Genomic DNA, 23,163 nt, shown 5'->3' with positions numbered 1-23,163 from the left:
CTGTATGCAATGTTACACTATTAGTAAACTCCATTATGTAACAGTCACATCTTTTGAAACATTTCTCATATTTCTTTCCACGCTGTGACATCAGTGGCTGATAATAGTGTAATATTTTGTGCAAAGGGAAGCAAGATACAATATACTACAGGTGAGTATGCAGCCTTTGGAACCAAACACAGAGGTTCAAACATTTCACAAAGCTGTCACAAGTTGCCCGCAGTGGATACAGAGCTGGATGTTATATAATTTCTTCTGTGAATACAGTTTGGGTGCATCTTAAAATCAATGAAATGCTGCCTTGCCTCCTTGTTATAGTAAATTATTATATAGCCACATAACAACTAAAAATACTTTGGTGCGTCGATTCACCAGTGTAGTTCTCTGGCACCACCTGACATGTGTGATTTCATTACATCAGGTCCCCCTCAGGAGGAATTTAACATTTCATCTACCACCATCATCAGGTTTTAATGCTAATTAGAGAATGTTAGCATGACAACATGCTCAGACATGCAAGCTCGTGCAGGATGGTAGGAAGCTAAAAGCTCATAAGACAAAGCAAGATAAACGTGAAATAATGAGGGATGGAAATGAACTTCTCCCATCTGTGTCTGAAATGTTCACATCAGGTTGTGCACAAAAAACTGCATGCAAATCCATATACTGTAGGCCTACAGTGTAATGTGGGGAAATCTTGAGTTTCAATTATGGAGCAGTATTTGTTGTGCAACATTTTACAAATGCCAGTGAACTTTTTTACTGACTCGTAGAGCCTGGCTGAATGTTAATGGGGGGGTATTCCTTTCTGCTAAAGTAACAACTTCTTAGGATTTCACTTTGGTTTCTTATGCTTGAATGAGAATGGAAACTATAAAAACAGAGGTGTTTTTTACAGATTAAATCAAGTTCAACAAAGACACATAAATGGTATCATAACCGGTTTGAGTTGACAGGAATGTTTCACCTGTGAACACAGTGACCTGGAGCAAGGGGTGTGGCTATCTTTGTGAGCGCATGCAGGGCGGGAGTATTGCTTTGCTGTTCTTCCTCTCACTTCCTGAAGTGAACACTGCCCAAATATGTGGTACAAACAGAGGATGACCTGTATTTTTTGACACACCGGACCAGGACATATTATCCTACGTCAAAGGTAAGACTCCGATAAGAATGACATGTTTCCTTTCTTCATTTTTCAAAAAAGCACAAAAATGTGTTTAGTTGAATCTAAAGAAGACACTTCACACCCAGTAAACATGAGGCATCTACAGTAGCAGAAGAACTTTGTAGATATCTGCAGATTTTAGTTTCGCTTACAATCCTAATGTCATTGGTTGAGATTAATCACAGAGGGTGGGGCGAGAGAAACAGATTTCTAGCATGCAAGTAATGGCACTAACAATGTAAATGTGTCTTTTCCACTTATTCATGCCATTGGATTCTTCGATAGGATTCTTTGATGAGTAACTGACCTCTTTTCTGCTTCGGTCCAGTGAGATTCACATCAACTACAGCCTGTGGTGAAAAATACAAAGTGTCAGAGAAACTTCTGAGGGGTTAACACAGTGTCTACTCAGTGTCTACTTGTGTTGCTGTGCCTGTTGTGTTTTTGTCCATGGGATTTGTTGTTCATTGTATCATTTACTGGCTGACTGGTGTATTTTCATGTTATGGTCTGAACCTAAGAACTCTTTCTACAGATTGTTTGTCTGTGTGAAGCATGATCCTGTGGCAATATCTGACACTGCTCCTGTCGATAACTGTTCAAATATGCAAAGGTAAAGCACAAAGCACAACACTCTGAAACACTCTGTACCTAAACACACACACACACACACACACACACACACACACACACACACACACACACACACACACACACACACACACACACACACACACACACACACACACACACACACACACACACACACAGAGTGAGTTTTGTCAGTAAGTGTAAAGCAACTGTACCCCTGGTAAAACATTTTACAACAAGCAACAAGCAACATTTTAGGAACTAAAGAAAAACTAGCACATTTGAGCAAATGGCCTTAATTGTGGTTTAGACCTGTAAGGGCTGTCAGCTGATATATGCAGCCATGCAGCGGTGATTTATATACTGTATGTGGAAAGCCACATCTATTGCATAACAGTTACTAAGAACAGCGTTTCATAAACATGAAGCTACTCTTCCATCTCAGTACAATTTGACATACTTGTTAATTTGAGTAAGTTTGTTTATTAGAATAAACATTCTGTCGGTGATCAAATGTTTAGATGATGTCAAAATCCATCTAAATGTCACTACCAGTTCATGTAAAAACATTACCCTGCAGTGAACACACTTCATTTGCTTATCAGAAGTGTTTATTTTTGAATGAATGCCTTATTATTGTTTTTGCTCAATGGTTTGTAATTTGAAATATTAGTCTCTCGCTTTTCACTAGTTTTTGGTTGGGATGTTATAAATTGTATTTAGTCATAATTTACGCACAGCCACGTTTTCACTACACCTCCAGACATGTGATTAGTTGTGGATGCAGTTACAGGTTTGTCATAATGACATCTTTTGCTGTTCTAAGCTTATATGTGTCCGGGATCTATACTTGATATGAACGGTCCACAAATGCTGGGAAAGTAAGTATGTCAGTTTCACTCATAAATTTCAGTGTTGCTAAATTGTTTGCTTTCCCAGACAAACTTGTTCATGACGTGTCTGTCTGGTGGGCGGTGTTTCATTAAATACTCCCACACTGAGTCATTTATGGGACTATGTCACTGATGATGGCCGGAACTTTGTCAGTAAATAAAAAAAGGTTTCTTGCGCAATGCTTTTTAAGATCAAAATGGTAGTAGCTTATTTAATATTTGTGTCATCCTCCCCTACTCAAATACACCTTTTTCTGCTGTTTTTTCTCACCATCACTCCCAGCTCAGAGATGTGAAGAATTTACAGATCTAGATCTCAGTCACTCAATCATCGGAACCAACCTCAAAATTAAGTTGTTGCTGTACACCAGGGATAATGTCACCTGTGGTACACTGGTGTCCCACACGAACCTGTCCACCCATCCCCAGCTTAACCTGTCCAGACCAACCACCTTCGTGATCCATGGGTATCGGCCTACGGGATCTCCACCGGCGTGGGTGCACGAGCTCACGGAGCTGCTGCTGGCCAGGGAAGACATTAATGTCATAGTGGTGGACTGGAACCACGGAGCTGCCAATGCCAATTATTTCAAGGCAGTGGAGAGCACACACAAGGCGGCCGACAACCTCACTGCTTTCATTAAAATAATGCAGGTATGAGATGTATCTGACACTCTGTGACCATCTCTGCAGTGTCTGTAGACTGTGTTGTGAGTAACAAGACTAATGACCAATCTGTTTCAGGAACACGGGGCCTCTCTGAGCTCCATCTACATGATCGGAGTCAGTCTTGGAGCTCATATTTCGGGCTTTGTAGGTGCTAACCTGAATGGGTCCATTGGAAGAATTACAGGTAAGAGTGTACACGTTCAAATTCAGATTTTTCTCTCAGACCTAAAATTCAAATTCCAATCCTCAAACAAATTTCTCAGATATATGAGAGAAATGTTGTGTGGTATTGTTGTCAAACAGCACAATAATATTAATGATAATTATTCAAAACAATTATACAATCTCTGTATCCTTCAGTCACAAAGACAAAACAGCTACACGTTTAAACCAACATGTAGTTTCGACATCTGTGGAGTATGTTGACACCTACATCAGAAATACTGCACATATTGCCTCCACAATTTATTTAGTTACATAACATTTGGGCACTTATCTTCTGCGTCAGGTAATAAACATTACAGTTTTGGGCACATGGCTGAGATGGTTATCAAGGACATTTCATTATAATTGTGACACTCAAATAAACTTTAATTCCTAGATTGCTAACATAACGAGCAATGGCGTACAAGTTTTAAAAAGAAAACGCAGCAGACGTGTCCCCTCGGATGACCCTATGGTAGACAAAACATGATAAAGTGCCGTCCAGGGTGCCCTTCCAGTGGAGAAAATTAGATGAATTTCCTTAGAGGGTTCCCTGCAAGAAAACATTCTGCGCGCTGGTGACTCACCGCATGCAGCTGGAGCTCTTTTCTTTCTTTTTTCGCCCCTGCCTTTCAGACGGCCTGAGTCTGCCACTGATAACAAGTAACTAATAACACAGAGTGGCAAAGTCCTTGGTGACATAGAGTTTGTTAGAAGTTGCAGAGTATAGGAAGGTTGAGTTGTAGAGTTCCAGTATACTGTATATCACAGTTTGGCCATCTGGGCAGAAGTCACCATGAAAAAAATCTACACAGTTTCTCTGATTCCACTGGAAATCCCTGTGGAGAGATTATCGTCTCCACAGTGCCTGCAGTGTCAGTGACGTGCAGAATATACAGGTACAGATATACAGGACTGTTGCAAAGGAGTATGGGGTATTAAAACGCCAAAAAGAAAAACTGGACTGGAGTTCAAACATATAAAACAGAAACCAGCAGTGATCATGAGGAAAAGGCAGCGAAAGGGTCTTAAACTAAGTGATACCTAAATCATTACAATAAGGTGATAATCAGTTAATAATAATAATAATAATAATAATAATAATAATAATAATAATAATAATAATAATAATAATAATAATAATAATAATAATAATAATAATAATAATAATAATAATAATAATAATTTGAAATATCTTGGTTTGAGAATAAACTTGAGGCTCTTCTGTCTGCAGCTCTGGATCCAGCTGGACCTCAGTTCACTGGCACTCCTCCAGAGGACCGACTGGACTCAACAGACGCCCAGTTTGTGGATGTCCTGCACACAGACATAGACTGTCAGTTAAACTGAAATACTGTATTATATGTTCACTCAGTCATCTGTAATAATTTGAAATGTGTTTATACAAATTGATAATATTATTGTTACATCATTCACAGTCCTGGGCTTCAGGGAACCTCTGGGTCACATTGATTTCTATGCTAATGGTGGAACAGACCAACCCGGCTGCCCAAAGACCATCTTTTCTGGTAAGTTCTTTAAAGTGATGGAGAAAAAAGAAGCACAAAGACCACCATCGAAATGTTGATCGATAATCTTTGTGTTAAAAAAATGTTGCATTTACAATCCCACGTGATGATTTGTATTAACGTTCCCCTGTACAGGAGGATCCTATTTTAAATGCGACCACCAGAGATCAGTGTTGCTCTATTTTGACTCTGTGAATCGGAAGTGTACCAGCGAGGCCTTCCCCTGCTCCTCCTACAAAGAGTTTCTGGATGGTAACTGCTTGAACTGTGACCGCTTTGGTGCTGCTGGATGTCCTGTCTTCGGTTGGTGCTTTAATTCTCTCTTAGTAATGAAGAACACACATTTACACACATATTCATGTGCATGGCAGATAGGTTTCAATATAGAATTTCATGAAAGACAATGAGACATAAATGATCATAGATCGATACGGACTTATTTGAAGTAAAAATTAATTTGATGGTCATTCAAAATCAATGTGAGCTGACGCACCTCTTTCACTCAAATCCAGGTTATGGTGTCACAGAGTGGAGAGATGTCCTGCTGAGGCTGGGCCAAACTAAAACTTACTTCACCACAAATACAGTCTCTCCGTTCTGCAGTAAGTAACAAAACATTCATAATCACAATCATAATCTCAATAACGGTACAGAAACACTTAGCAGGACCCTTAATCTCGATAAGTCACTTCTAAAGTCACTTCCATATCGACAAGTATTAGTAATATTTAGGTATTCACATTAAAATGCATACCATCATTTTGTGAAATGCATGTAGCCCCTCAAATGGTTAAAGTTGCAAATGTTTAAGAAGTCTCTAAAAACAAGCCAAGTCCGTATGACAGAAACGTATGCCGGCGCATACGAAATATCGGCAATAGGTTGATATAAACTAAGAGTAAGTTGTGATCGTTTGAAGGACGCAGACCATACGCCGAACACGGCAGACATACGGCCCTGACACACCGTATGGCAGAAACGTCTGCCGGCGTATATGAAAAGTATCTCAAGATTTGTCAGAGTCCAAATACGTCCAACTTTTCCACAGCGGTGTTGTAGCTGACGTATACATAACGAATACATAATGAATTATTATACGTATGTCAAACATTGATAGTGTATCACTTACTTATTTAAAACGTATCAGAGAGTCTGGCCAACGGAGCTGGAAAAGTGCCATCTGGTTCACGTCATGCTGATGCTGGAGAACGGCTAACATGCTGAACGCTAGCTGTACTGTAGAAAGACACGTTCAATAAGTTACTCCATCGTCAGGCATAATCTTAACATAGGGTAGGAATAGGGTATCCACTCGTTATCAATAAGTGGGCTGTAGGATTCACCGTCAGCCGACGTAGCCTATATCTAACGTACCTCTAACGTAGTCACGTAGGTATTTACGTACTATATTTACGTAGGTAAGTATACACCTATGTATTCCGTATTCAAGTATGTCTAACGTCACGTAACGTCTGCATATCTTATGAAGCACACGTCGGGGAAGTCCGGTAATGTTGAACATGCTCAAAACATCAGCGTTCAACAACGCACCCCAGCGTAACACAGTGAGCTCTTAACGAATACTACTTATACCTTACCTTATATCAACGTACACCAGCGTGTTGCTGATATTTTGTATACGCCATATCTTTGTATATCTTATGCATTTGTTGGGTATTCGTCTGATACCTTTTGTATAAGTAAGTGATGCGATATCAATAGGTTAGACATGCGTATCTGTATATGTTCACTTTTCCGATCCGATGAAAAGTTGGACGTATTTGGACTGACAAATATTCGTATGCGCCGACATACGTTTCTGTCATACGGATATGTGTGACAGGACCTTAAGATAAATCCTCTCTGTCTGAGATCCATTCCTAATTGTACAGTTTATCTGAAGCTAATATAAAGCTTCAGCAGTCTGAGTCAATCCAATCAGGCAGGTATTTTCCAAAGTTCCAGTATTCTTAGTGTGAAAGCGAAATTAACATAAAGAGGGGATTTGACTCCTGAAGAGGATGAATGATTACACCAACCAACTGTACAAATGTTCATATTTACTGAACTATTGTCTAAGAAAGACTGGAAATATTGCAGATGTATCCTTTATGCACTAGACATTTATTTTTTCTTACAGTCTTTCCTTCACACTAGAAATGCAGCAGCACCTAGCCATCGGTTTAGAGAAAATAAAACATTTAATAAAGTTTTAATGGATAAAAAAAGGTGCTTGATCGGTTGTAGTTTGACAAACATTCTGGTGTGTTATGGCACAAAAAGCTAGAGTATTTTTTTCAAATTCAAAAATGCCAACTTAATCTGACATTATGACAATAATGTGGAATTCATTGTCAAAACGGTGGACATAATAATTTGAATCTCTCAGGGACAAACTACAGGGTGGAGGTGATGATATGGAACAAGGACGTACGCTGGGGTTACATCACTGTTAAACTTCACGGCAACGATAAAGAAGCTGTGGCAACCATTGACCAGTAAGTCTTCACTTTAATGTAATAACTTCTCTCTGTCCATCTGTTACTGCTTTAGTGACGTCCCTTTTTGTTTTTTATACCAGTAAAGCTTCAGAGTTCAAGAAGTACACCGAGGTCAAGTTGTTAGCCCAATTTGACAAAGACCTTCAGTCAGTGAAAAAGGTGTCCATCAAATTCTCCACTGGGAATGTATGCAAGACCAAATATAAATTCCGTGTTCTCCGAATCCGTCTCACACATCTGGAACGCAAGGAGAGGTATGCAAAATACGTAGTGATTATTTGAAAAGGGTAATATCTCTCAAAAACATCAAGTCTGAGCTGTTTTCACTTCAGTAATATTGACCTTCACAGGCCTCTCTGTCGATACGACGTCCTTCTTGAGGACAACAAAGAGGTCACCTTCAGACCACTTCTCTGCGAAGAGTCAAACTTCTGAGCTCACATGGGAAGAAATTCAGCCGACTCTTCAATTCCTCCAGGATTATACATTATATTATATTATTATAATAAGGACTTCAAAGATAGCTTACCAAAAGTACTAACCTGGCTCCAATGTGATCATTTGTGAACTGAAAAAAATATTGTGATATGATTTTATGTGTTTTTAAGAGTTAATGTTTTGTTTGTTCTTGTCCAAAAAGGGAATTTATTTGCATTGCCCTTGTAGGGTGAATCAGACTGTTCGTTCATGCATTTAAAAATGAATGAATCTCATAATGATTTATGATGACAAGTTATCTCAGTAATGGAACTTGTGACTGCAACAACAAAGTCAAGGCTATGAAACGTATATCAGACCAATAATATTTTGTAGAATCACACATTTCTAAGTAACAAGTATTAACAATTATTGTCATGAAGTCATTTATGGCTGACTTTCTTTCCATAACAAGTACTGGATTTAAAGTCCAGAATATATTTTTTTAAATCAAACATGATTTTTTTTTTTTTACATTTTACTTTACTAGTAACTATATATTTATTTGTGTATGGATGCATCGTTGATTAATAATAAAATGTCAAGTCAATAATGGGCAACATCTTTAATGAATGCTACTTAAACAATTGATGAATTCACTGACAGCTTAGTCGGTCCATTTTTTGTACGATTAAAAGTTAAAACATTTAAAACTATATGCACCTAAATTACTATAGAAGCTTCATGTCTGTGCCTCCATCACATAATTATAAACTAATGATAGCTGATTACCTGCTGGCTCTCGTTTCCCACATGGTTTGATAAAGGAAAACGTATTGAAAGCAACTAAACAGCGATGATCTCCAACACACATTCTAGCCAACAGTCATGGGAAACAGAAAACACGTTTTTCTCTTCATGGAAACCTCAAGACCCTTTAGTACAAAGTCATTAATAGTCCATTTACAGAAACATATAAAACAAATTGAATGTATATCAGGGCCATGCACTCACTTCAGATACTCCTCTGTGCATCACCTTTGCACTTTCAGCAATTACTCAGTAAAGACATTCAGTCCTCATCATCAGCCCCACAAAAAAAGCAAATAAAATTACCACACGAGAAATATCTTTCCAAAAAATACAATCATTTTTCATCAAAAAGGAGCGAGGAGGAAATTCTTTAACTTAAAAAATATAATTTATCGGATAAGTGTACAACAGGACCTTTAAAACTTGTCTTTGATGATGGTGAAGTTCTCCAGTACACTTATTTAGACATGTGCTTCTTCATGCGTTGCATCTCCATCTAAAACAAAACAAAAAAATCAAACCATGAGTGCAGTTGCAAGAAGAAAAGTGTAATATCGTCACCTTTCTTCCTGCAGCGGTCAGACCATACAATTACCTGGTGGACCACCACACCAACAACAGACTATTCCACCACTATTGTGCAATTATCACTGCCATGTGCAATATTCATCTTTATAAACTACTCAACCGCTTGCACTTATATTATTTTTATTTATTTATCGTGCGCTCTGCACTTTACCTCATATGTTCTTTTGCTCGTATGTTCTTTGCTGTAACGACGTAAATTTCCCCGTTGTGGGACTAATAAAGATTTCTGTTTCGTATCTGATTCTGATTAAAGTAAGTTTTTAAAATGATTAAAAAGGAACCAAAATAGCAAACAAGAACAAAATAACATTCTTAAGCAGATTCATGCGGCTACATCTTTATGAATTCCTTTGCTTCTTCAGCCGCACCTGTAAAGTTAAGCGGATCCTTTTCTCCTCATCGAGCTCGTTCATCAGCAGTTTAATTTCTTTGCTGGAACACAAGAAATTGCTAGATTAGTGCAGCAAAAATAAAAAAGATATAACAAATGCAATGATGCAGGGATGCAAATGTCTGGGCAGGTAAAAGCATAAAGAAAAGCCATACTTGTGCTGACTCTTCATCAGTTCAAACTGGTCCCTCAGGTCTCTCAGCTCGGTCTGCAGTTGTTCCAGGTTCGGTGGATTTCTCCTCGGGTTGGAGCGGAGGCCCGGGGCCAGTGTTGGATGTAGTACAGCAGAGAGAGCCTTTGGTAACAGGGAGATGAAGGACTGCGTGGGCTCAATTTTGGGTGCTGCTGCCTGTGGCAAATAACCCAACATTACTACCACTTTGAATTTTGAAAGTGCCTTAACTTTTTTAGTTCACACTTACAGACAGGACAGGCCCATTTTGGCTCACTCCCTGAGAGGTTTCTTCAAGTGTTAAAGAATCCAGCTCTGCGCTCTCCTTTTGTTTTCTTTCCTCCTCCATCATGAGCGTTACCTGTAAGTTAAGTCTAGTTTGAGACATCTGATAAGTAAAAGACATTTAAAGGGTACTTCACCTGATGGAAGTATGAAAAGAAAGTTTTAATCCAAGTTAAATTCTGAAAATATATCTCATATTTATCACGAGACCCTTCAACCTGTTTTTTGAGTAAGGAGTTAGTAAGTAGATATCTTGCGCTGCTGTACGGGGCTGGCAGTGTGTGAGGCAGCTGAGGAAAGTTAAATTTATCCCAAGGGCAGAAGGGAAACAAACACAGCAGACGACACACTTTCATACAGTGAGCCAAGTTATAATAATTTTAGATAACTATTATTAAAAGTGTATACTTCCCAGAGTCTGAAGCTCTGACTGTAACCTCTCATCTGCAGCATGAGCTACCTGCTCATTCAGCCGCTCCACAATTGACACAACTGAATCAAACTCTTCCGTGACTTTGAGAGAAACAAAGAATAAATGTTAAGAGAAAATGAAACTTGGACAATGTAGGCACATATCATCTTTGTGATTCAAAGCCTGCATTAACATTAAGCTTCTTTTTTTGTATTTACATGCAGCATTCAAGCATGCAAGTGTTTCAAAGTATGTTGCAACAGATGGTTGTAACAATAAGAGTTGAAAGGCTTACCAGGAATGAGGGCTGAGCTATAGCTGCCCATCGTGACAGAGAGGAATACAAGTGCAAGAGTCTTTAAGTCTACATCTACAAATGACAGATTGGAGCAAGTCAGTGGAGCAGAAATCAACCGAAGCTCTGTGCAGTCTCACACCTTAAGAAATAGAAATTAATAGAAACTTCAAGTTCAGTTTAAACTTCAATAACATAACAGAAACTTCAGTTTGTACATTAAACTGAGGTCATTCTTTATCAAAGTTGGGTACACTAGTGGCAGCTGTTTCTCTCATGCCACAGCAGAGAACAAATGTGCAACACATGCTGGAACCAAGGCACAGAAAGGAGCAAAGTGACAGATTATACTGTACAATCCATACTCAACAAAGTAAACAAATGATCAGATTATTGTCAGTTACAGTCAAGGATCTGGGGCACACACTCACCTTGTTTGGCTGGCGACACCGGTGAGATACAGCAGCATCTGTGGTAACGCGACACTGTCCATTGTAACCCACTGCGGTCTGCAGAGCATGTTGTGATGAGGAGTGGTACTGTCACGGCTAAATTTAGCTCCACTCTGCTCACAAATATCACTGGGGCAGAGCAAAGGGCGTCACCAGTTGAAGGGCGAGGGGTGTGTTTAAGGGGACAAACTGGTGCGCAGTTATACAAGAAGTGATGTTTACACTGGGCAGGAGAAAGAAACCACGCAGGGTGGTTGTTTGCATTTATTTTGAGCCCCCAGGAAGTGTTTTGATTGGCTTAATTTAGTGCTTCCTACACTATGAAATCAGTTGGAGGCTGTAATGTCCCTAGGCATTTGAATTGCTTTATGGGAAATGTAGGACCCAGTGTTTTGGAGCTTGACTAAGGACTTCAAGTTTAACCATTTATATTCAAAATGTGTTTATTTTGAGTCTCCCTATTTAATGGACACAATAGCTGGAGTTCAAATTAAAACATTTTCAGGGAATTCTGCAATATCCTGAAATCACTTCACATATAAATCATAATGTATATCAATAACCATAGAAAACCGCTGTGAAGTCAGATTCTCTAATTTAGGTAATAAACCGCCACCATTTCAAAAATATATATTTTATAGATAAATTACCATATTTATAATTTCACCACTAATAAGGTTAAGAAACACGTAGTATAGATCAATCTATAATTACCGCCACCCCATTATATGTCTCCGCCATGCAGTCAAGTCAATTTACATCCATGTCTGTCATTAGACATGTGTGAATATCATTCTTAAATTATGGCAAAAGAAACATGTATGTCACAGTGCCCTTGACCTTTGACCCCCAAAATCTTATCGGTTCATCTTTGAGTCCAAGTAGATCTTTGTGCAAAATTTGAAGAAATTCCCCCGAGACGTTCATGAGATATTATAAGTGTACGGGACAGAGAACCCGAAAACATAATGCCTCTGGCCACAGCTGTCGCCGTTGTGGAGGCACAAAAAGACAACTTAAAAAGAGATTGTCAAACAGATTTTATTTCAAGACTCAAACAATAAACTGAACATGTGATTATACAAGTTTTACAAGTGTCACTTGACAAAGCTGCTGTTTCTAATCAAAACACCCATGGTTATTTTAAACAGGACATTTCATGTGACAAGTCTTTACAAACAGTAAAGGTGAGATATTAAAGTAAACATTTCTTGGACTTCACAAAAATCGGAAATAGATCACTGCTGGTAAACAAAGAAAAAGCAAACACTATTTCAGTAAAATGAAGACTGCCAAGATCACAAACAGCAACAAAAATCAGTAGTGTATAATCGCATTTGTTCAAAATATCCTAAAACAAAAGTACTGCAGTACCCTAAAGGTGCAACTGAAAAACAGGTGTAAGCAAAAACACTTCCACAATATACAGGCAGGTTGGGTTTGTAGTGGGGAAAAGGTTTCTTCAGCCCACCCAGCAGATGTCTGCGCGTGGGACCTGTGCTGAGATCAAGAAAAACAAAAACAAATTTGAAGATAATATTTCACAATCCCGATCTTATGATAAATATAGATTTCTTTACAGTGAATAAAGGAAAAGGCAGCTACACAGATGACAATGGTACAATTCTTCACCGTTTGAAGACAACTACATGGTAAATTGAAATTGCCGCACTGACCCCTCAGCCACACATCATGACAACTTACCAGAGGTCATCACCAGCGTTGTTGGTTGGGCCCTCTGTTGTACGGTGCACGCTGACGCATCACTCTCATGGTGCGGTATTTAGACATGATACCGTAACTTTTTCTGAATACTGGCCTCTGATTTGGGAAGGGACGTGTCACTAAGCTCTCCTTATAAAAACACAAGAAATTCAAATATTAGTTATAAAGAAAGCAGATTCAATGAGCCATTTCACATTTCCCAGAAGGATCGAGTGATCTCTGAAGATGGTATGCGTACCATCAGCGGTCTTCTAACATTTTGAACACCAGACATTTCAGGGCCCGTCCTCCTTGGACCACCAGTGAACTTTGGTCTCTGTGAACCACAACGTTGAAGGCTGAGTACATGCAGTATGCAACTAGCCCATTTATTCATTTTACATCATAAATTAAAACAATACTGCGCGGGTGTAAATGCGAGTTCATATCACTGTCAAGTGGTCACAATACAAAACGGCAACGGTTTGTATCTGCCAAATCAAGCCGGCTGACATAAAAGGGCTTATTTTAAATGAAGAGCTTTAACTGTAATTGTCCGGCTCCAATTATTGACGCCAATACAAACCCTAAAAAAGGTGTTAAATACTGAGAGTTAATTTTCATGCCTCCATAGACATTTAGTTTTTTATATAAATTACACGAATTAGCTGCAAACCTCTACTGACAGCGCACTCTTTCATTAAGTCATATTTGCTTTTGCAAAACACTTGCGAAAATGAAACATTTTAAAATGGTGTTATAACACTCAATTAAAAATGAGTTTTGCTTGTGATCACATTTACTGCTGCAATTCTTTATAAATCATCATATACACAGCCACAAGCTCTCTTATGCAATACATGTTAAACTAACCTGCATAAATCCTGGTCCGGGACCTTGTCCTGGTCTCCTGAAGGGCCTTCCGGGCCTGTGGCCGTCCTGCATCATATTAAAGGGCCTGCAAAGATACAAAGGAACATCAGACACAGGACACATTCTGCAATGCTTGCATTATTTTACTTCTGGAAAACACTGCACTGCTTAATGAAGTAGAACCTCGTTTCAGACACTGAGAAAAACGGATCGTATGAAATGTACCTGAACGCCCTCTTATCCATATAGCCCCGTCTCTGGTCTTCAGGCGATGATCTCGAATCATTCGTCTTTGAGAGTCGGCTGTTCGGTGTGTCCTCTTGATCAGAATTGCGTTCTACAAAAATAAACAAATAAGAGAAGAGATAGTAAACCCTGTAGCTGAAGCTGTAAAAATCTTACACGTTAAATAACAATAAAGAATAAGTGATAGGAGACGATAGGGGTGCAAATCTTTCAGGATCTCACGATTGGATTTAGATTCTTGGAGTCATGATGCAGTACATAGGGGTGCCAAGTCCAGGATCTACTTCCAGTCCGCTGTGCAGACGCAGACTATAGAGTTTATATATTTGAAAGTTATATAAACCGATTGGCAAACTTGCCCAAATAAACACTTTATTTCAAAGTTGTCCGTATTTTATAATTCTCAGTGACAGAACGAGTTCAGGTTTTACAAAAATGCCTGTGAGATAAATGAAATTGATAGAAAGCCAGCTAGCCTAAGCCTATTCCTCAGAACCTGTCAACTGGGGTTTTGTGTGATTCTTCAACAAATCAAACACTTTACTGACCCAACTTTGATTTGGTGTGAAGGATTAATGTCCATCTAGGTTCTTTTGTAGAAATGTGAATTGATTCAAAATCTTAGAAGATAGAATATTGATTTCCCCCCCACCCCTATGAGATATGATATTAAAACCTATTTGTAAAATAGTTACCGGCCTCTGCTTTGCCCTTACAGTACGGGAAAAGAACCAACTCACCGTTATTGTTCTTTGGGCTGCGATCTCTCGTAGGCGAGCCGTCCTTAGAGGAGGAGCTCGGCCCGGGCGGCCAGTGGGACAAAACAACAAGGTCACGTTTCTCTATGGGAGAAGATCTGGGGACAGATCAGTGGAGACCGTGTTAATCATGTGAGGCTTATGTCACAGTATGAACATCTTAGAAGTGGCCTGGACACATTAGCATCACATCATTCAAGTTATCACAGTTTTAAAAGGAGACAGATTGCAATTAAAACATAAAGTCACCCTGTCCACTTAGATGTAATGCATTTTAAACCAGTTATGAACAGCACTGTTTTGCAGTCAGACAAATCACATCACATGGATACTTACAAAAACCATGGAATGTCCATGCTTCTTTACTCCTATTTTTGTACCCTGAATCAATCTGAGCTCTCTTCGTTTACTCAGTGATTGTTAGAGCGGTCAAATCTTGGGAGACAACTTTTAGATATCGGTCTAGATCACATCACCAAATCTTCTATCATCCCTCTCTCAGTGGCAAAGGAGCACAGTGCCTTGTTTTCAGTCGGACTGAACGTCACACGGTTTTGTCATCGGGTCATTCCTAGTTCCTTTAGTTGTTTTCAATCATCGTCATCCAAAGGGTTTCATGAGATTTGAGTCTTGGGAGACAACCGGTAGTTTTGATGTTAAGCTCCAACAGCTTCTTCTCCATAGCTGCGCAGCGGTTTTAAGAGATGATCCAGCGCGTGTCTGCCAACAAACAAGTCCAGACTTCAAAGCAACTGACAAAAGGCTTTGCCGCGCCCACAAGTGAGACTTCTATTCCTTTAGATCTCCGACTCTTCTTAACATTTGGGGCGTTGGGCATGATGTAGGAAAAGCCAGGGACTTAAAGATGATCATCAGATTGGTTCTGTAGTAAAATACAGTCACGGTGCTCACACTCTCCTCTTCATGCAGTAGTTTTAAGTAACAGTGGGATAAAGTGAGTGCTGAGAATTGTTTGAGAACATCTTGTGTCCATCATACTTGGCAAAGTCTTCGCAGGTTTGCGTTGAGACTTTCGGTGCCGTGGACTTTGGCTTGCATTGGTCTTGTAAAGCGGCTACTGAATATTCTGATTTCACCTGATCACTACATTTAGATCACACGTCAGATTAGACATAGGAGCCGACCGCAGCACTTGCTGACCTGTGGGTCCGAATGCATTCAAATTAAGAACTATAACATGGTGGTACCAAACTGGTCTTGCTTCTGTCCCCGTGTAGCATCAAGTTAGAACTTATCATCTAATCCATTCTCTCTGGGACGTCTCGTTTCATCATTTGTGTCTCGTCATTTTCTGAGCTTGATGTAGTCTTCTTTTGTGTTCTCATACACGGCACATTATGTATTTCCAGCCATTAAAACATTAAACATGAACGCCTGTTTTAATGCAGGATGTGTTGATATGATTCAAATTTTAAAAAGGTGGCCAAATACTTTCTTTATGGTCACTGGGTTTGACCATCCCTGGTGCATCGACAATTCTCCAGCCATGATTTGATGCTTGATGAACGTCTGAATGCGTCGTCATGACGGCAGAGAAGCAGGAGTCCAGTACTTTAGATGGACTGCATGAAGTGGTAGTTTGTCTCCTCTTCGGTCGTAATGGGAGCGATGTCCATCCGCATGGTTTCACACGTCAGGCGGCGCAAAACTGGATCAGATTCTGATAAATCAATCCTTCGGAAATGCATCTACTTTGCACGTGTAGGTAGGCATCTGATGAACGTGTGAAGACTCAATATGGTGATTGGCATACTGTGTTATAATGTTTTAGGTTTGCCAAATTCTTGGCTTTTAACTGCTTTTTCCATGTTTAAAGTCTATAATAAAAAGATCATTAGTGGTAATTTGATGTGTATAAACAATGGAGTGAGAAATATCAATCTTTGCATATAAGTTATGTATCAGTAAAAATGAATGCAGGTGCACATTTACATCTGATGGCTACTCGTGTTCAACAGAAAATCCTCTTCGTTGTTTTCTAGCTTTTAGCCGTCGCTGTTCAACAATCGCCGTCATCCATCTTGAAATTGTGATTATATTCAAAGACAAGCTTTGTTTTTGGAAATCCCACGTTCAAACATGCCACTTGACTTGTAACTCTGCCGTCTTATGTTTAAGTTAGAGCTGTGAACCATTCGACGTTGGAAATTCATTTGATGCATCTCTTTTCCCACGGTTCACGATTGGCTGACATGTTGCCAGATATTCAAAAGGGCAGCACGGCCATTTTAGTTCAGTCCATGTTAAATGCAGTCGTCTTCATGTCCTTATTTCCCATACACAGATATACTATTTAACACTAGGTGTTGTAACTTCAGCTTCAATTTGCCTTTTGTTCTCTATCGAGGATGAACGGGTCTTCCCAACATGCTGAAGAACTATTCTTTCAAGCTGAATCCTGACAGACTGAGGAATCCTTCAACAGCACAGATCAACAAATCTTTCCTCACTCCTCATCACGGGCATTAAACATTTGTCAGGTTTTAAACCGGTTGACTATCGATACGGTGCGTAACTTAGCACTTTCTCTTCAGCCCACTTCATAGGAAGATATTGAAATACAGGCAGCACGCAGACAGGGAGGCATTTGAAAATCTTTGCCGTTTTTTCATCAACTGAATCAGTGTTGCACAATTAGCTCATCACGATATCTCCTTTTTCCACAGCTGGCACCCCCTTCACATAGAGACATTCTTTCTTGACCTCCTAATCATCATCATCAAGCCCCTGCGAACAGTGCTAGAAGGGAAATACCGTACCTGTGTGTGTTCAAGGACCGGCGAGACTCCACCTGTTCTTTGCCTGTATCAGAGTCTCGTGAAGACTTGCTGGCATTGCTTTCTTCTCTGGTGGGTGAATGTTGTGGTTTTCCTCTCCTTGGTTCCAGCGTTTTCACGGGAACTGCATTTGACTGGAAACGTTTCTTCCTGATAGCAAGAACAGAGCTGAAATTTTCCTGTGAGGCAGAGTCGCCCAGATGAGGCCTGGGTTTCACAGATGGAGGTATTCTGAGCCTCATGAGAGACTCTGTTCTGACTTGTCTGTTCTTAACCAGGTAATTTCTATCCCTAAAAGGCAAAGCTTTACCACCGAATGGCCTGGGTATACTGAGCAGCTGAGGCCTCTCTCTCCTGGGCTGTTTTGGATTGCCATGCTCCAGTGCAGGGTCTGAGGAGGGCATGCTGATGTCTCCTATCCTCCTCTTGCGGGGTCCTGCCACTTGCCTTTCCTGAGGGTTCCTGTGGTAGGAGGATGACGGTGATGGACCTCCTTTCCATGAGGGGGATCTGAAAGGGGGCAGGTGAGGCACATCCTGTGACCTCTCTCTACTGTGGGATCTGCTGCCCTGCCTCTCCACCGGACCTCGCTGCCGCCTGGAGTCTTGCTCAGATGACCACCTGCACATCCATCAAACAATAGAGAAATCATTACAATGACAGATCCATTGCCATGTTAAGTTGGAGGCGGAACTTTTAACTTTTATCTTAATGCAGCCCCTTCATTATGCCATGACAGAATGAAACAGGTAGGAGAAGTAAATTTCAAAGAGCAATTAGAGATGTAACACTCCTCTCAATGGCAGGTGAAACCACATTTACATCAGACCCCAATTAAAAGACCCCTGTAATAATTATGAGTTGGGGCAGAGTAGAGGTAATCATTATGACCCCAGTGACTGGGGAGGACTGGGCCAGCTTCAGGCCTTCTCGTTAATAATTTTACCCAGCTGGGGTTGTTGCTTCACTCCTGTACCTCTCTGGACATGAGCCTCTCCCATGCATCTCTCTGGGGTTCCTCTGTGACCCAGAGGGCCTGTGTTCTCCATTGTGCGGATGAGAGAACGCTCCAGCGTCGTTCCAGCGCTTCATGCCATGGCCTGAGTGCTCATGGGGCCTTTCTCTGGGATTGTAATTCCCATGAGGGTCTCGATTCCGCTGCTCCTGAAAACCTGACTGCCTTCTGTGGCCCCTGAATGACCCCTGGTGGGCCGGTGCAGAGCCTGGCCTCCTGTCAGCTGGGTGGTTGCGAAAATGTCTTGGGGAGGGTGACCTGTGACCTGAGGGTTGGCCATGGAAAGGTGGGCCCCTTTGACTCAGGGATCCTTGTGAAGGGCTGCGAGAGGATGACTGGTGCTGGACATGGGGGGGACGGTTTGGCCTAGATGGAGAAGGCCTTCTCTGGCTATTGTGTGGTTCCATTTTTGGAGGGTATGATTGAAAGGAATCCTGATTCTGGGACCTCCAGTTATTGAAACGTGGCTCCCTTTGCTCTCCCATGAGGGGCACTCTTCTGACAACTGGGGGTCGTCCTCTACCTCTGGAATCTCTCCAGTGAAAAGGAGCCTTAGCTTGGTAGCCCTGGACATCTCTTCGACTTTTGGAGTTGGGGTTGTAATTCCCTTCACCAGGGCCAATGCTATGACCATCTCCGTAAGGTCTGATGGGACACAAGAAAAACAGAAATGTGTGCATTACAACAAACAATGCCACTTTAAAAATGTCATAATTTTGCAAACACAAGGGACAGGATCTAACTTAAATTGTAAACATAGTAAAAACGTTCAATTGAAACCATGACAAAAGATTTAACAATCAGACATAACACCAAAGTATCTGTGGGCAACTTGACGTAATCAAAAAGACATTACCTGGTCTTTAAACGTGGTGGTCCATAATGGGGTCGAACCATCTTTGAAAGTGAGTGAATAATCTATGGACAAAAAATAAACAATATTGAGTTTTGACAGCATTGAGCAGATGTTATGCTAGATTCTTAAAAAACGCAATCTTTGACCAGACGCCATAGATGAAACAAGCACCCTGTCAGTTGTCAGGGTGTTAGTTAATTCAGTTCTTTCTTTTACTCATCTTCTATTTCTATCTATTCTATTTCTATCTATTTCTATCTTCTTCCCTTTAACTTTCTCATATTTTAGACAAGTTGTGCAGTCAGTTAGTAGAAATTGCATAAAACTTTAGCCTTATAATAATAATAATAATAATAATAATAATAATAATAATAATAATAATAATAATACAGCATTACAATGCCTATAAAAATGCAGTCAAAAATCTCAAAAACATTTACACAACACATTCACATGTGGCTTAAACATAAAACATGCAAAAGCGCTCATATCTTTAAATTACTATTTGAAAATAGTACTGATTTTCAATGTTTATTTAAATTTAAATTGAATAATAGTAAACTGCATAGAAATTGTGAACAAATTCAAACAATTCCAAAGCATAAGTGCATATTTCTTAAGGTTTAATTTTGCACAAACCAACTCACAGAAATATGTAAACTATTGACCTCTTACGGGGTGGGGGAATTTATCCGAAAATACTACAAACCACATACACAAAGTAAATTAAAAGCTGCTCTTCAACCATTTGCACCAGCTGCATGATTTTGGTCTCATTCAAAAGGTAACTCTCTTATTGTTCTTGCAAAACAGTGAGTAATCACTCCAAGTGCTTCTGGCACTGAGTAATAGTGGTTTGAATATACTGAATTTGAAGAAAATACACAATTTTTTGTTTAAAAAAGATGCCTGAAGATGGTTATAGCTGTTAGTTATGAGCTGGAAAACACAAGAGGAACAAAGCATCAAGTATTACCAAGTTCAGGTTAAAATTTCAGGACAAAAAAAGGCACAAAAACTTAACTTATTAGAGTAACACCAGGCGTACACAAGCTGTGCATTTGGATATATTATAATATTTATTGATTTTAAAAAGCCATAAATAACTATTATATACCCAATATTCCCTGTCAGTAGTAATGACACAAAGTGAAGTATAAACACATTTTTCGTAATATTTTTGTATTTTGATTATAATAAATACAATTATGAAAAATAAAACAACATTTGTTAAAAAACTATTGATGACATGTCTAACTCTTCAGCGTTTCATTGGCTACACGATACGCCAGTCAATGGGAGACTCAGTCTGTAAACAAAAGAAGAGGGGCTGGCACTTCCTTATCAAGTTGACAATCATTGGCTCTTGAAGGCTGTATATAACGCATGGAAGCTCCTATTGGCTCAAATGAAGTGTCAATCGAAAGGTAAGAGTTCGGCGTCCATCTTAGAAGCGTTGAAACAGCTCGAGATATTAGTTGTTATGGTCACAAAATTACACACATTGATCAGCTGATTTCAACAGCTGTTCATGACGATGTTCAACTATGATGAGACTTCATATGCGAGTTGGCTCAAAGTTATGGTTTTGATTGTGAGTTTGCTTGCTAGTTTGGGATGCCTACTGTACTTGCTGTTGTGATCTCAAAACAGTTTTGCTCACTAAATAGACGAGACTCTAATCTTTTGAACAATATGGGGCATTGCGTAACAACTCCATCATGACAGACTGAACACCACATGGCAAGATACAACCTCTCTGAAAATGCAAAACTATCACATGACGGCCCGCCGGCGGTATCTATAATCATATCTATATTTTTTATAAATCAGATGTTCAAATAAATTCGTCTTCAGACAAACTTCAATTAATAACTAAAAAGGACCTAAACAGGAAGTGTTTCTGTCCTCAGTATTGTGTAATTGTTACATAAAACTGACAGATAACCATTAAAAACAGACTAAACTACTAATCACGACATAACATGTTTGTTCTCCTTCTACTGAAACAACTAAAAGGTGTGAAATCCACCGTAGAGAACTAAATAAAATATACCAAAACACATTTCTACAAGCTAATGAAGTGTTCCTGGTATGTGGCCACAAATTAGTACTCTAAATATTCAAATATAATTTAAAAAAATTGGTCAAATGTAACAGTGTAGGCTGGGTATACCGTTATCAGACGCAAGATTATAGTGGAAACTGTATAACATAGTTTAATATGGTATATATCATACAAAATGCTAAGATCAAAATCGTACCCAAATAAGCTTTTTAAAAAACGAGCGTCAGGTTTTGGTTGAATATCTTGCCATGATCGCCGTGGGTTCAGTTTCAGTCCTGATCCTAATCCTGGAGTGTCCTGGGCAGGTCGTGTTTCCAGCTTTGGTATTTGCGGCTCGCCGAGAAAATACCACGGCCCAGTGACTATGTTCTTGTGGGTACAAAACAAACCTTTCACTGCAGTGGCGTCATTAAAGTAACGTTACCTTAATGTGTCGGTATGGTTTAGCCAACGGAAAGAAAAGCAGGTCGCGGTAACGCTAACAACCTTATCGTGTTGCTAAATTTGCTAAGGCCAGTTAGCTTAACCTGGTTGTTTTGCTAGTTCGTAACGTCGCTGAACGCATCTTTTAAAAATATGCCATTCACAGTGAGAGTCATTTAAACATCTTAGCGACAAGTTAAACTAAATAAATCACCGAACGTTAATCATTACATACGTGTAATTCAGTAATTTAGCCAACTACTTACCAAAGACAAACTGTCGAGTAGGTGAAAGCTACGTGCGACTGCAACACAGTTCTTCTTGGTCGCACCCCCGCACCGCACCGACAGCCCTCGCCCTTCAACACACGGGACGTCAGTCAAACTGAAGCGCCACCTGCTGCCTCGGAGTGTGTACTACACGTCTACGGAGACCGCTGGAAGGCCAGTGTATTGCCTTATCTTTCTTCTTTTTCATCACTTTTTAATAATACTTTTTTGAGTTTATTCAAAAGGATATGTTACATGCATAACATCTTTATTTCACAATAAACATATGATTTTATCCTAGGCATTAACGCCCCCCCCCCACACACAGTTATTTTATTTGTGATTTTAAAATAATATCTTATTAATTTTTCAGCTTTTCAACAGCAAGGGTTTTTTTTATGTTAACAGGGTAAGGGTTTTTATTTATTTGTATATTTTATTCTCTTTCCCTGAAGTCTTCCCTCTCTTTCTCCATCTCATGTTTATGTTCCAGATATAATCAACGTCATGTTAACTGCTTAATAACACAAACGGACATTAACAGACAAACAAAAACAAGAATTCCTAGTTTTACATTTTATTGTTTCAGATAACATTATTATGACCATGCTAACCATGCACAATTTCTACAGTAATTACATAACTTAAGAGTTAAGCTGACTGTGATGGGTATGAGCAACTTGAATACTTTTTGAAGTGGTTGTATGTACTCTACCATTCAATGGTATAATTTATTTACACTCATTTGCTTTTCCTAAAAATCGGTCCATGTGAAA

The 23,163-nt window shown here is 39.6% G+C and overlaps 3 protein-coding genes across 3 annotated transcripts; 1 reads left to right on the top strand and 2 right to left on the bottom strand.

Moving 5' to 3' along the window:
• The first annotated feature begins 988 nt into the window (after positions 1 to 988).
• On the top strand, positions 989 to 8,586 carry lipia (lipase, member Ia). The gene is made up of 11 exons (XM_029447316.1): positions 989 to 1,153; positions 1,701 to 1,778; positions 2,933 to 3,303; positions 3,394 to 3,502; positions 4,757 to 4,858; positions 4,962 to 5,051; positions 5,187 to 5,354; positions 5,564 to 5,653; positions 7,441 to 7,549; positions 7,633 to 7,806; positions 7,903 to 8,586. Exons 2-11 carry the CDS (start codon positions 1,721 to 1,723, stop codon positions 7,985 to 7,987), a joined length of 1,356 nt encoding a protein of 451 aa, XP_029303176.1. The 5' UTR covers positions 989 to 1,153; positions 1,701 to 1,720; the 3' UTR covers positions 7,988 to 8,586.
• LOC115018417 (SH3 domain-containing kinase-binding protein 1) lies at positions 8,580 to 11,564 on the bottom strand. Its single transcript, XM_029447318.1, has 7 exons — positions 11,357 to 11,564; positions 10,926 to 11,000; positions 10,679 to 10,731; positions 10,184 to 10,294; positions 9,917 to 10,110; positions 9,739 to 9,802; positions 8,580 to 9,278 (listed from the first exon to the last, which is right to left on the bottom strand). The coding sequence occupies exons 2-7, from the start codon at positions 10,954 to 10,956 to the stop codon at positions 9,240 to 9,242; spliced, it is 492 nt and encodes a 163-aa protein (XP_029303178.1). The 5' UTR covers positions 10,957 to 11,000; positions 11,357 to 11,564; the 3' UTR covers positions 8,580 to 9,239.
• An 838-nt stretch (positions 11,565 to 12,402) lies between these two features.
• On the bottom strand, positions 12,403 to 22,501 carry LOC115018904 (uncharacterized protein C2orf16). Its single transcript, XM_029448162.1, has 10 exons — positions 22,385 to 22,501; positions 19,628 to 19,689; positions 18,733 to 19,416; positions 17,739 to 18,377; positions 14,941 to 15,056; positions 14,180 to 14,291; positions 13,955 to 14,039; positions 13,341 to 13,418; positions 13,082 to 13,231; positions 12,403 to 12,877 (listed from the first exon to the last, which is right to left on the bottom strand). The coding sequence occupies exons 2-9, from the start codon at positions 19,666 to 19,668 to the stop codon at positions 13,091 to 13,093; spliced, it is 1,896 nt and encodes a 631-aa protein (XP_029304022.1). The 5' UTR covers positions 19,669 to 19,689; positions 22,385 to 22,501; the 3' UTR covers positions 12,403 to 12,877; positions 13,082 to 13,090.
• Between the last annotated feature and the right edge of the window lie 662 nt (positions 22,502 to 23,163).

The sequence above is a fragment of the Cottoperca gobio genome, chromosome 14, assembly GCF_900634415.1.
Source record: "Cottoperca gobio chromosome 14, fCotGob3.1, whole genome shotgun sequence".
Lineage (NCBI taxonomy): Eukaryota > Metazoa > Chordata > Actinopteri > Perciformes > Bovichtidae > Cottoperca > Cottoperca gobio.
The sequence above is the reverse complement of the archived record's forward strand: the minus strand, read 5'-3'. Positions and strand labels throughout refer to the sequence as shown.

Bases quoted from the DNA above. Each gene is read 5' to 3' on its own strand.
- lipia (XM_029447316.1), top strand. From the start codon at position 1,721: ATGATCCTGTGGCAATATCTGACACTGCTCCTGTCGATAACTGTTCAA. The intron at 5,355-5,563 runs GTTGGTGCTTTA...ACTCAAATCCAG, and splicing joins TGCTGGATGTCCTGTCTTCG to GTTATGGTGTCACAGAGTGG. The intron at 5,654-7,440 runs GTAAGTAACAAA...TGAATCTCTCAG, and splicing joins TACAGTCTCTCCGTTCTGCA to GGACAAACTACAGGGTGGAG.
- LOC115018417 (XM_029447318.1), bottom strand. From the start codon at position 10,956: ATGGGCAGCTATAGCTCAGCCCTCATTCCTG. The intron at 10,732-10,925 runs GTAAGCCTTTCA...TTTCTCTCAAAG, and splicing joins TAGCTCAGCCCTCATTCCTG to TCACGGAAGAGTTTGATTCA. The intron at 9,803-9,916 runs GTATGGCTTTTC...CTTGTGTTCCAG, and splicing joins CTGATGAAGAGTCAGCACAA to CAAAGAAATTAAACTGCTGA.
- LOC115018904 (XM_029448162.1), bottom strand. From the start codon at position 19,668: ATGGTTCGACCCCATTATGGACCACCACGTTTAAAGACCAG. The intron at 18,378-18,732 runs GTACAGGAGTGA...ATGGATGTGCAG, and splicing joins AGAGGCTCATGTCCAGAGAG to GTGGTCATCTGAGCAAGACT. The intron at 13,419-13,954 runs GTTAGTTTAACA...TGTGGTTCACAG, and splicing joins CCGGACCAGGATTTATGCAG to AGACCAAAGTTCACTGGTGG.